Here is a 15,042-nt window from a genome sequence, read left to right on the forward strand (position 1 = left end):
AATTGTTGTGTTTACAGCCATTAACGCGTAATTAGGAATCCCACGTCACGTGAACTTGCACACTGAATACCTCCATATAAACGTTGTGTATCAGTAACAAGTTTTTTAATGTAACAATCACGTTTACCCGACTCGCCTGAACGCTGATTCTTAATGTAAGCTTCCTCCTTCCAAATTCAAGTTATTTAGCGAAAACTAGTTTTCAATACGTAGGAACAATGACATTTTACCTTCATATACTAGTTTGTTTAATTCGTTGCAAATGTGTTCATTTAAATTTAATTGAAATTCTGGTACGTAAAACATACACAAAAAGATAAATAAAGCATAATAGCACAAAATACAATAAAACCTAGCTTGTATATTAAAGTGGGTTCAATTAAGTTAGGTTGATGAAAAGATCGTTTGGCTGAAATCATGGTTTTCAGTGTTCAAGGTTAAGTGTTCGATTAAAATACCTAGCAATGTCAATGTAGTATGAAATACAAATGTAAAATGTAAATTGCATAATAATTATATAATAAACAACAGTGTACACGTTAGTTATCGCATTAGCTGCAACAAGATAAAATAGCTCGATAACCAGGAGTTTCAAAAAAATGATCAGAATGACCTTAAAAAAGAACCAATTCCAAAATATCAGCATGCAATTTAATGCTGTCCTGCCTATTTATGAAATTCATTATTCGTAATAGTGCTGAAGACATACAAGCTATTGGATAACATTATTCCGCTTGGATAGCCACGTCTGTCCATATTTATTGATTACGCTTTTGCTTGCAAAATTACCAACGTTTTTAAGATACTACAAACTTTATTCACAAAATTAGGAATAAGACATTTAACACAAAGACTTAAACTGTGTTACTCTGAACGTGTCTACTTTATACACACCATTCCACAGTGTGCGAGAATTGGAGTTTTTCCATATTTTGTAAAACAACCTGTAAATTCTGATGATATAAGAAAAGTTAATATTTAAATATATATGTTTTAACTTGAATAAGCAAAACCATAAACAAACAATGTGGTCTACTATGGGTATAACAAACGGTGTTACTCATAAAACTACACAGGACAACACGCCTTGTTATTACCAACTTTTATGACAACTGAACACTAATTAAACATATACAATTACTAAAACCTGATAACATTGGCGTCCTTGATGTATACTTTGCAGATAAACTGACACTGTTGATACACATATTTTTGTAATCAAACCTACCGCATTTATGTTTGATCTTACGTCATCGTACTCCATGTCCTGTAAACGGGCGACTCTGCACAGACAGAGATAACGCTACAGACGTATTATACTTGATGATGATGTATTTTACTTTGCGTTAACGTCAATCCTTATGTTTATATAATTATATTGATAAAGGCTATAGTAGATACTTAAATGAAAATTGAATTACACAAAAACAACATGTTTGAACCTTATTTTGATGTAACATTTGTCTTAATTGTTGATATTAAATAAGTATATAAAATTCATACCTTAAAACACATGCTTCCATAATAATGTTGCAATGGCTCGTGCTCTCTGTTTTAGTTAAATTTTCACAAAGCTGACACACCCTTTCCATATGGTGGTTTGCATCACAAGATGGCCAGACATATTAAACCGTTAGATCAAAAAAGCTAAGAAATGTCTTCAAAGGCATTGTATAAAAAAGATGATTCAACCGCCATGTTTTGTAGCTAGTTTTAAATGTCCTGTCGAAGCTATTATATCTGGAAAGGGCAAGCCAGACACTGATATAATTACTGGTTGTGTTGGTGCTATTGACGTAGCTGATATACCATTCTTCATGTTTGCCGGATGAACCAGCCTTTGTTAAACGAGTCGTAAATTCGGTGAGCGAAGCAATGTCTGCAAGCTTTCACTTCAAATTGACAAAATACTTCATTAAGTGTGTTTCTAGTATGTGTTACTCTACAGTATAGCTGCGTACAGTTCGTTATAAGTCACATATGTATTTCATTCTTTCAGAGTGGGCAATTATATGATTTTTATTGTTTACCAGCTAACCCAAGTCAACTTCATTAACCACAGTAAGGTGCATGTTACATGCCTTTTCAACGGATGTAAAATTCAAGTTGTAACACAACTATCAGTGAAAAATCAGCTGCCATTACGCAATATAATGTTGGTGACAATTTGAGAGAAATTCGTTAACAAATGGTGTCGGCTGATCACCTGTAAGTTGGTTTACGTAAGGCAGGGTTGTTAACAATTTAAAACATTTTATTTTCCTGGCGAAGACGTTGACATTAATGATAAATTAGAGCTCACCCCAATACAGGTTAGCTAAAAACACGCGCATCACTAAGAACCATCCTATTCGATTTGACTTTGGAGAAATTGTGGAGAGAGAAGGAAGAACACGCGACCGAGATCATGAACCATGCTGAGGCATGTGAAGTATACCAGTCTGGACTCTCGGACGGAATATCAAAAAGTGAACTGGTTGGTAGGGAAGAACATGATAGAGACCATGGTAAAATGGATAAATGAGCAATGTTTAATTTAAAGAAGTGAAACTCCAGCTGCTGGAGCAGTATTGCATTTTCATTATAAGCAATTAGTTGGTCCTTTATTTGAGACAAGTGACCAGTTGACGAGAGGCAACAGTAAGAAGGCCAACATCACCCTCCAGACCCTTACGGAGACCAGATAGTCCAATGCTACTGTTATAGCTGATCCTGAAGCAAACCTCTTGACCGAGCGCCGCAGTCCTGAAGAGGGTAACCGACAATTCAAGTTACTGTGACTTCTATAACAATTGGGAGGTCACGGGTTCGATCCCCGCTGTAGGAGCGTTCTTAAGAGTACCCTCAAAGACACCAATAGTGCTAATAATACAAAAACACGGACTAGAGAGCGTTTCAAATAAGCCTAAGATTTAATATTGCAATCGAGCTAAACTAAATAGGAGTAAACTAACTCGACCCTAGCCGTCATCAGAAGGATCCCAGACCAGAATTCTACGATAAAAGTATGTTCATACTAACGGCAGAGATGGAAGAGTCCATGCGCAATCTGGAGGCAGGAAAATCTTAAGAATGGACATCGTCTCTTCCGGGCTGCTTAAGCCCGGAGGAGAGACAACCAATGCAGTAATTACTGCAATATTCCATAAGATCTGGAAGGAAAAGTAGTTGGCTAAGGAGTGGACCTAGGCTCTGGTCACGCCACTTCGGCGCTGCTGGAGTTTCCGTAGAGTTCATGGATGACTTGCAGCAGCCGTTTGTCAATGTTGAATCGTTCTCAAGTGAGCTTTTGAATGACTTCTTCAGGACATCAGTGGACGTACTTCAGGGATATCGGCTCTTCACCGCCCTGTTTACCCTTTTTCTTAAGGAAATAATGAAGGAGAACCTCGAATACCACAATACCTCCATCTTCTTGATTTTTGATGTTGACTTTGTCCACATTTGTGGCACTAGCAAGTTATTAAAATACCTCACCAACAGACTATCTGAAAAAGCAGGAGCATATGGGCTCGAAGCTCAAAGACCATGGTGAGAAGCACGAACAACACAAGTGTAGAAACAACCATGAAAGGCGAAAGGCTGGAAGAGGTGGCCAGTTACAAGTATTTTGAAGCAATCGTGTCTCTAGGTATGACATCAGTTCCGCTAAGGGCCTAATGAGAAGTGTTATGGCAACTGCATCGATAGCTAGATTGAGAGGGTTGTTGACAAGCAACTCCATTAGCTTTCCTACCAAGTACAAGTTCTACAATATAAAGAAGTGAAACTCCAGCTGCTGGAGCAGTATTGAATTTTCATTAAAAACAATTAGTTGGTCATTTATTTAAGGCAAGTGACCGATTGCCCAAACAGTACAAAACAGCACAATACAGCACAATACAGCACAATGCAAACCAACATAAACACAAAATATGAATAAAGCTGGGGTCACCGCCTTGGAACGGTCAATGCAAAGCATTGGGGGTTTAAACCTAGTTATAGAGCGCTCAACCTCACACTTGGCCCAGCAATATTCATAATACATTTAAGTGTAAATAACATTTAACGTCATAGCATTGTAACTCAAATTAAACAATAATAACAGGGAATTAAAACGCATTCAATTTTATTTTCTATTTAATTACTCAATTGCATTGAAGATACAAGAGTAACAGAATTACAACTTTTTGACGAACGATCAAATAAAACTATTAACAATTGTCAACTACATTCCTTCTTTATAGAAAAGATTTGAGAATATAGAATCATAGAGTTAATATCTCAGATAATCATCGCGCAAATACAGGAAGAAGCTGCAATAATGGGTGTAAAAATTCCATATTACATAGCTTGGTTGTTTATGTGACTGCTAAACAAATTAAAAATAATTAAATCGAACAAGAAACGCCTATCAGAGAGAAAATATAAATAAAATGGAACGTTATAAACCCAATGACCTATGCATGTAGATTACAACTGGGAAAGTCGGTCGTATGCCGTCACAAAAATCCATAATGACATAATGACGTGAACAAATTCCAAGGGCAGTACTTAATAAAAATATTAATAGGGCTGTGCTACTAATAAAACAAGTTTAGGTGATTTAATATTAAGAAGCAAATGAATAAAAATGGTAATTCCATTAAAGCGACATTATTGGAATCAAACAGTATATAGGTGTTTTGACAACTGAAGACAGAAATGATTTGATGTACGATTTGAGTCCAAATGTAGTTTACATGCAGATTTGTTCATACGACACAATGACGCAATTTTATTCAACAGTGAAAAATGCCTATAATGTAGTATTCATGCAGATTTGTTCATACGACACAATGACACAATTTTATTCAACAGTGAAAAATGCCTATAATATCACTAATGATTCCAAATTTTAAGGGAAGAAAGATATAGTGAATCGAAAACCATCAAACACGTGTTTTTAAGTACATAAGCATCGTATCCTTTTGATAAAAACAAGTTAATTAAATTGAAAAGTTTAATATGAACATTTGGTTTAACATATTTTAATTTGCGAACACGCTTCAAAACATCTCCGTAAAATGATGGATGGGAGATTCCATTATTTAAATGCCATTTTAAAGAAACATTATATTTTGAAATTAAATCACCATACTTAGAGTAAAATCTAGCAAATTTATTTCTTAGGTTATGATACAAAAAGCCTTGTTTTAGCAATTTTTTAGTTAATATTAGATTACGATCATTAAAATCTTTAATACACGAACATGCTCTGGCATAACGTACCAACTGCGAAATGTAAATACCATAGGAAGGTCCTTTAGGGATGTTGCCATCTAGAAACGGAAAATTCACAATTTCAAAGTTAAAATCGTCCCGTTTGTCGTATAAACTAGTTTTGATCAAATTATTATTAATAGTTAAATGTAAGTCTAAATACGCAGCGTCTGTATTGGATATACACGATCTATTTAAGACTAGTTCTTTTGGGTAGATTTTGTGAATATATTGTTCAAATAATGGATTATCTAAATTAAGTATGCCATCAATGTACCTACTAGTAAGGTTAAAACAATTAATCAAATCTACTTGCTTAGTTTTAGATAATTCTAACATAAATTCGCTTTCATAACAATATAAAAAAGGTCAGCTATAAGTGGCGCACAATTAGTACCCATAGGAACGCCAATAATTTGTTTAAATATTTTACCATTAAATTCAACAAACAAGTTATCCAAAAGAAAAGTAAGTGCTGCACAAAAGTCAAGACCAGTCCAAATGATGTAATTATCTAATATCTGATTAGTAAAAAAAGCTGTTTTAGTGTTTAAAGCTAGATACAAACATTTCTCTCTAGCAAAAGTTTTTTCAATCAAAGAAACAAGTTGGGATTTTATTAAAGCGTGAGGAAGCGTTGTATATAGTGTCGAAAAATCATAAGTACTTACCTGTGACACCTTATATTTTTTATTTTCAATTTTATCAATAACTTCTAAGGTGTTTTTTATTGACCAAAATAGGTTAATATTACTATTGTCATAAACTTTATTACAAAATTTAGCTATATGATATCTAATAGCACTCAATGCAGATGTAAGATACACTGATAATTGTTTGGTGGTACAAGACACTGAATTAGCGATAAAACGACTTTTGTATGGCGTCTTATGTAATTTTGGTATCCAGTAAAGTGATGGCAATTTCTTGTCAGTAATATTGACTATTACATTTAACTTTATGCATTGGGCAATATGGTCGGAAATAATTTCATTAGGTTGCTTATTGTACTCACAATATGATGTAGTTTGTGAAAGTTCTTGTGAAATAGTTTGAACATAAAACACTCGTCATATTATGATAACATTATTAGCAGCCTTATCAGCAGGAACTAAGACGAATTTAGATTTTAAGTCTTCAAGCAATTTACAGAGATTTTGTTTATTAAATTTAGGTGAATGTGGTAGGGCCAAAGGATGAGTATCATAAAAACATATTTGATTCATGGCCATACTAAATATTTTTGTTTTCCAATCATTGAGTGCAGTAATTTCAGCATTTTCCTTCCTGCACCATTTAGTGCAATAATCATGTAAGGATGTTACGATATTCTTACTGCAGTCATCAAAATCAACAGGAATAGGCAGTCTGTACTTAGGGCCTCTGCGTAGCAAATTTCTAAGGTTTTTATTTTGAATGAAATTAAGGTCTCCAGTAATAACATGTCCAACTGGACCATATATATATTTAGAACTAGTACAGTCACATAATGTAGGACAATTTCTTATTACATTTATATCTGTGGAAATAGAATTATAATTAAAAACGATACTTCTTACAGGTTTACTATATTTGTAGCAAATAAGTGGTGATTCAGTATTGCGGAAATAAGGGGGAATCAACCGACGTACATTTTTATCATTGAATATTTTAGGAAGGTCAATTAAATCAAGACCTTTGTTACAAAACTCAATTTTGATACGATTTCTAGTTCTGTTAAGTACATTTTCAATAAAAGGTTTAAGATAGTAGTCAGTGAAAGATTCAATAATACAAGCACATTCATATAGAGGGTCAGATTGAAGTAAAATAAGTTTACATTCCTTATCAATATGCGCCAACGAAGAAACAGAAAGAGAGCAAAGTGCACTTAGTATTTTATGTTTACCCCCATTTTGTAATGCTGTGTAGCAATCATTTAAAGAAAGCAGACGTTTAAATGTACGCCTTAAGTTACCATTTTTCCTAATGCCATGTGAACGTTTATTTCTTAGACGTTTACTAAACAGAGAAAATGAATTAATCGATTTATTTTTAGAAATTGTTCCAACATTTAGAATATTATCATTTAATCCAAGTGGGTAAGCTGATTGCAAACGTTTAATCCATTCAAATTCTGACATGCACCTTGCTTTTAATTGGCACTGACTTGAAGTACTATTATTAAAAATAAGATGCTCCACAGGTTGAATTGAAATATTTGTTACGCTATGACCTGTTTTATTAAAGTGCTGGTAAATGAAGTTATAAAATTTATTGTTATTTTTAATTTAAAAAAAATGTTCCCTAAAACGTGTTTAAGTGATCTACCCGTCTGCCCAACGTATTGCGCACCACAACAGGGTACATTTCAAGTAATAACATAAACCACATGCATAGAATTTCATGAGACATCGGATTTAATATTAACTGAAAAATTTGCAGCCATTCGTATTCTCCATCTGCGACTGGAAGACCTGAACGCTTCTCGCGGACTCAGAACGCAAGATAAATAGCTTTGAACGCAAGTTTCCACGTATACTGCTCCGCGTCTCCTACATGGAGCATACGACAAACAAAGACGTCCGAAGCCCTCTAATGATAAAAATCGGCTTCGTGTTGACATGTCACGAGGAATAACTCATTGTGCAAGACTGTGCCTCGGGGCACGCTATCGGGGCCTCGCCTTCGAGGCTGTCAGAATAATTGCTGGATGAATAATGTGATGAAGTGGACTCATTTAAAAGAAGGTTTAAATATATGATGGTTAACTGTTGTTCAAGTACATTATCCATAAGGACTATGTTATGCATGTTTATTTAGCTTTTCAACTCGTTAGTATATACGCATTAGCTAGGTTTTGTATTAAATAACAAACACTATGTATTACTGAAACATCGCTTATATATATATATATATATATATATATATATATATATATATATATATATATATATATATATATATATATATGTGTGTGTGTATGCATAAAATCAGTCTTGGCAGTCTCGAGGTCTTAACTATATATGAATCGGCCATGAATGTGCTGATACTAAAACAGATACAAGAGCATAGGGCGTGACGTACAGACATCTCTAAATAAAAAATGTTTCAGATTCGCTCATTTTTGTTTTAGTTATGATAGTTGAGACGAAACAATAAAACTGAACATTTTCCAGGTTCTAAAACATCAATTATAGGAACTTTTTGACGATTTAAAACCTTAAAATTATAAAGCGTTGCAACACCAAACGATTGAATAATTCGGAGAGTTCTGTTGTTTTCGTTATATTTTGTTACATTTCGAAGATTGCATGTATAAAGTATAAAATACATCATTCATTGTATGAGCACGGATAACCGAGTGGTCTAAGCGTAAGACTTTTACTCCAGGGGTCAGTGGTCCGAGCCCAGTTGAGGGTTACTGTTTTGTTGTGAGTGTATTGATTTTCTCAACATAGCTTTATAGTGTTTAGTTTTGTTTTAAATCGTTCACAAAAGCATTAATACTTTGCATATGACTTTGATATATATCTAGGTTTGGTGTAAAGGCTACTTTTTACAAAAAATCCTCTTATAGCTTAAGCAATAACGTATTCAACATATACACACTTACATACTAAACGCGAATCAACACTCTTAGCTAAAAAATAATGATAAAATACGTTTTTTATCATCAATTGAAATAGGAAACATGATAACACGTATTACCGGCATAGTGTTTAACCGTATAATTGATGCGCTCGTTTTGTTTATAAGACGTCTCTTGTTCGACCACAGGTCAGCACCAATTGTCATTTTTATAGTTTTTTTGTAGCTATAATTATTCAAAATGATAAGAATATTAAAGTTAATCTACTCAGTTCATTTAATGAAATGTCCACAATTAAAAAAAGTTAAAAAAGTATCTTATAATGACCATACAACGTTTACGAAAATAGTTTGTTGACTATAAATTATGTTGTTATAAGTATATGCTAGTACTAGAAGAATATAAGAGGGGCTTATACCGTTACCTTTTTTTACTCGTCCACGACATAACTGGAAATCAGAGGTATCAATATGAAGCGTGAAGTGGGTGTATTGTTGATAAGCCGTGCGTATTGATACCGCACTTATAAATTTGATTGCCCCTAACTTGTGCTCCATACGCGATATGATTCACACAATTCCCTATAAATCTAGCTAATAAATCAGCACTTGCAAAGCCATTCTGGCAGTTGTGCAGTAAGGGGATAGGGGCGGGGAATGGAAGCTTTTTCAGGCGATTTCAAAATAATTTTACTCATATCACGGCGGCCAGTGATAACTTACTCACAGTTTTCAAAGATCAGCAGGTTCACCAGTTTAAAGTGCTCATGGTTACGCTAGAAACTGAAACTAGCAAAGATTAGGGCAAATTGGCGGTAAGAATTGTGTCAAGATAAATACAAGGTTAGTGAATTGTTCGAAATTTAATCACCAAACCGTACCTTGAAAACGTGTATATTTATTTATGGATTTTAAGATGAATATCATTAGAATATTTGGAAGCAACTGATGCCCGTTGAGTTATTCTGATGTCACTAGAGAAAAATAAAGAAACAAAACAGTCAAAAATGCAAAAAATGCAATTAAAAGAAAAACAATATCACCAACTGAACCCGCCAAAAAAAGCTCGGTATTATCGCACGATAATAACGGCAAAACCGGTTTCGACGTAAGCACAGTCTTCAGTACATGCGATACGAACAATGTAAGTTATGACGCGAAAAGAGTAAATTCAGCCAATACAACGACAGCTTTCAGCTTTGGAAACACGTGTTCACAAGAGGCTTTTTGGAACGTGAACATTAATACAGGAACACCACTTGTTAGCAAACAGTTTGTGGTCCCTTCTTCGCCGTTTAACAAATTTGGAGGCCTCATTCAACCTTGTCAACCATTTTCTGAACATCATGACCCCCTGCTTGGGCCACAGGATTGATAGATTACATAAAACAATTAAACAACAGGTATCACACATAGACAAAAGTGAAAAATATATCAATAAAATCACACAAAAAATAGAACAATTAAAAATCTAATTAAGATCTATGAAAACAAGCGTCAATTCTATAAATAAACAGTTTAAAAATCACTCAAACTTAAAAAGCACAGGAGCAGATACAAATGTTCAACGAAAAATTCCAATAAATTGAAAACACCATCCAAATTATCAAACGAAATTAACTCAAATCGACAAATTGGAATTTCATAGTTTAAGAGAAATCTATATTTATTGGTGTAAAAGAATCATCATCAAATCAAGAAAATTTCAAAGATATCGTTGAAATAGTAATTAAAGATGAACTACTTGTAAAAACAATATCGAGCTTGATAGAGTACACCGTATAGGAAACCCAACACGTGGAAAAAACGATCCTATCGTGTGTCACGTAAAACAAGTAACATAGATAGAACAAATAATAAATCACACAGAAATCTGTAATATAGATCACGAGTTATATTGTATAAACTATAATCGTAAATACATTTCTAAAACAAGAATTGATATTATTAAATTATGTAAACATTATCTTTAAAAAGGATTAATATGTCATTAATAAAACAATAATTGCTATTATTAAATTGTGTACAAATTATCTTTAAAAGGGTTATTATGTATAATTTAAAAAATACTTTAATCAGGCGTGAATTATGTTCATAAAAAAGGAATTTTTATTATTAAATTATGAAAATATTATTATTTTAAAATACTACGCAGTACAATTTAAATATCAATTTCGTAAAATCTTAAATTTGTGTAAGTTTCGGAAAATATTATCAAAGTTCGTACTAACGCGTAAAACTTTCTGTTTCAAAAGGTGAGCTGTCAATTAATTTTCATAATCAATTCATAACTCGAGTACATTTCTTTCGTCTGTTTTATTAATAGATCGTTTATGTTATAAGCAAGTCGAAATGACCGTACATTACATGTCACATGGCTAAATTTCATCATTTCGCTGACCTAGAAGTCGTAAATAAGCATCAATTGACAAAAAAAAAAATAATTTAAGGGTACCACACTAAGGCGTTGGAACATAATAAACGAGAGTCGCGTTCGAAAATCGACAAACCAAACAAAACAAAGCTAACCGGGATCGAACAGTGGGCCGGATCCTGACTTCTGGTCAGTGGACAGGACGGAACCTATCAAGAAATAACACATAAGGCTGTTAAAAATAATTTCATGGAATGTAAATGGACTTGTGCGAAAACTAAATGATGTGTACTTCTGGAATGTATTATGTTTTATTAAGTGAAACATGGACCAACACAAAAGAGTGCAAAATTAAAACATCCAAAACTTTGAAAGTGCACATGTTTATGGACATAAGTCCTATGGAGTTATAAGAGGCCGACAAGCCGAAGGTTTTTCTGTTTCTTTTAACACCTGATTAAAACATAAAATATCAGTTGTAAAAGTAAATGATTTTGGCTTAATATGGTTAAAACTAGATATAACAATGTAAAATTTTGATAAAGATGTGCATATTTGTTGCATTTACATTCCACCACCTAATTCAAAAGTCTTCAGAGATGCAGATTTTGATTTTTTCGAAGAAATTGAGAATAACACAGAGCAACATTGCAATTTGCACCTTATGATACAAATTCAAGAACTGGCTTACTATCCGATATATCAGAATACAATAAACATATAGATGATTATAACAACAGTAATACGAATTCAAATAAACTTAACTGTGGACACATTCTGAAGCGAATGAATGAAGATCATGCCATTGACTGTCAAGGCCGAGCATTAATCTCCCTGTGCAAATCAACCAACCATATCATAGCTAACGGCCGTTTGCCTGGAGATAAAGCAGTTAATTACACTTTCACCGCACCACGTGGTTTAGGCGTAACCAATTATTTACTTATACACCACGACACGTACCATTGGAATGTAATTCATTATTTTGAAACACGTGATTTGAACGAATTTTCTGAGGCTTTATTTTAGTTTTCTAACAGTTAATAATATAATACAAAACAATAAAAATGACACAAAACAACAAGAAATAAAAACAATATTTGAAAATGACAAATCACAAGAATGAAATTTATTGATAGATGAAAATATACACGATTTTAACACAATGTTCACTGAAATCAGTGTTAATGATCAAATTTACATTCTAACTCAATATTTGTACGACAATGGGGTTCAAATTTTGGCAATGTATGTAAAATGATATAAATAAAAATCGCATCAAAACGCCCGTATGGTTTGATTATAATTGTTTAACTACAAAATAAGTATTTTTCATAAGTATTTCATCCATGTCGTCACACTTATGTATTTTTTATTTGGCTAAAGAGCAATGGTAATGCTTAACAGATAATAAATGTTGTGTGTATTGCTGTTGTTATTATATGTCTACTTAACAAAAAACTTGACTTAAAGTTAACATGACTTATAATGTATAATGACTAATAAAACAGAGTACTGATACAGCAAAACAACAACAACAACACAAAAAACAACTAACAAAAAAAACGTCATCACAATTAAACGAAATAAACACAAGTTTAGAAGATATATGTTTGATAATCCGGCAGTCCCAATAAATGAAACGTACACCACGTGTTAACCCTATTATGCTAGTGACTATTAAACAATATAGACAGTATTATTATTGTTACACCGAGTTAATCTTGTTCGCACTTCTCAATTGTTGGCTTTCTTTTAAAATGCAGTTCTTTGTTACCACATACTGGATATTCATTTTGGTCAAAGATCATGAATCAGTACAAACTTTAAAATTGATCGTTTAATAAACCTTTGAATAATCGTTTACTACTATGAACCCGTGGTATTTACAAAGACGGTTTAAATATTTAGTAAACCATATTATTAACTGCAAACAATGAAGTGGCTGACATCAGACTATTGATAACAGATCTTTATCATATCTATTAATAGACGCTTGGGATTCCACATAATGTGTGTATACGTGTGAGCAGTATACATTTATTGACTGAAAACTGGAGGAATAAGTGACACATAAGGTATATTTATTTATAAAATAATTGAATTAAGAATTGTAAATAATATACAAACTGATTTAAAATTAAACAAAGCTGGTTTATGTTTACGTTATTGGATTAAATTTGGTTCCATTTTTACACTTTCGTTTTACTATACAACAGACTTCGATAAAAAGTAGCCATATTGGAAATACACGTAACGAGCATTGACTATAAAACGCATTTACAATAATTGCACGAATTTCTTACTGAATTAAATCTCACGTATTGTACGATAATACTAAGCCATATTGAATGAAAACGAATGATATGCTACGTTTGTTTACGATGATTGAAACATATTCCAAATGCTTGAAATTATAGACCACATTTGATATTGTCGAATGCAATACTCGTGTTTTATTTTCTAAATAACCTTTAGCGTATACACTTAAAGTTATATTATGTGGTAGATAGTTTTTTTTGTCATTTTTGTATTGCCGGTGTTAAATTAACATTGAGTTACATGTTTGTTTAGAAAATATAGTAGTTTGTATATCGAAAAACAAAACATACTCCTAATAATAATGTAACGTTTCTGACAATCTCTAGTTTGGCTCAGACACGACTAATAATCATAGACTATCAATATTTACAAATGTATATGTGTATATTGTTTCTAAGGCTTGTTTTCAATATTATCAGAAAACATGTATTGTTCAAATGATTGGGTTGGACCTCCAAACTAACAGGAAATAGCCATAATTTACAGATAAGAAGAATTGAGTACTCTCCCATGCATGCCAAAATACCCTATGTATGGTCGTTAAAAGTAATGTATAATGTTTGTACTCTGAAACCCCTATATGCGGTGTCTGGTACGATACTTAAAACAGTTGTTATATTAAATAGCATAGTCAATTTTATAAAGTGACCCAGCAATCATATGGCAATCATATGATGATTATCTAATTAAAATCTACTTCGATACTATTTAAAGAAGTAGACCTACAGCGATATCAAAAAGCCTACAATATTAAGACATGAAATGCCTGAACAGCTAATTAGCTTCAATATATGCAATTTACAGGCGATTTTTTATTTTTAATTGTGCAGATAAATTGCTTTCAGGTTGCTTTATATTGCATGCAATGGACGCGGATTTGGTTTTATTTAAGCCTATATTTGTATACGATTTTTAATCGATTATACTACAGGCGAATTCTCTGTCAGACACAAAACAGTAACTTGTATACAACGTCTACTATAAATATGACAATACATTTTACGCATGTAGTGCATATCCGTAATACAACATTAGACATGTTATATCCGTTTTCAGGTTTAGGTTCTCATCGTTCGAAATGCCGCACGGTGGGAATGTCCAATGGCTAGGTCTGTATTGTGCAACAAATAACGATTGCATTTATGGTGAACATAGTGTTTGTTTTTAATAATGTGTTTGTATATTGCTGTTATATATTTATTTATATAAATGGATATAATTAAATTTTGCACAAGGTCATGACTACAACCCGTGCTCTAAAGCTTCATAGAGGCTGTAGTATATTGATATTATAAATGCTAGAACATTTCTGCAATGTAATATCATAAAACATAGCTTACTTAAATTAACAATATACAAATACAAGACTTATTTTTAGCTTTATATGCTTCATTACACGTTTAAACCATAAAGTATTAAAACTTTAATCAACACACACGTTTAACGGTATTTTAAATTCAATTAATAATTTGTAGTTATCAAGATACTTTCGAGAATACACTTACGCACTTTTGCGTAAACTGTCAGATATATAA

At 32.7% G+C, this 15,042-nt stretch overlaps 1 protein-coding gene across 3 annotated transcripts in view; it reads left to right on the top strand.

Annotated features, from left to right (window-relative positions):
- Positions 1-13,157: 13,157 nt before the first annotated feature.
- The window catches only part of LOC127853361 (uncharacterized), a 39,925-nt gene continuing 38,040 nt past the window's right edge, over positions 13,158-15,042 (top strand). For 2 of the 3 annotated variants that reach the window (XM_052387825.1, XM_052387826.1), the window contains exons 1-2: positions 13,158-13,263; positions 14,564-14,616. In XM_052387825.1, the coding sequence (XP_052243785.1) occupies positions 14,586-14,616 (31 nt within the window). In that variant the 5' untranslated portion in view covers positions 13,158-13,263; positions 14,564-14,585. The remainder of the gene's footprint in view (positions 13,264-14,563; positions 14,617-15,042) is intronic. The other variant, XM_052387824.1, reaches the window with a different exon arrangement.

Source organism: Dreissena polymorpha, chromosome 12 (genome assembly GCF_020536995.1).
Source record: "Dreissena polymorpha isolate Duluth1 chromosome 12, UMN_Dpol_1.0, whole genome shotgun sequence".
NCBI lineage: Eukaryota > Metazoa > Mollusca > Bivalvia > Myida > Dreissenidae > Dreissena > Dreissena polymorpha.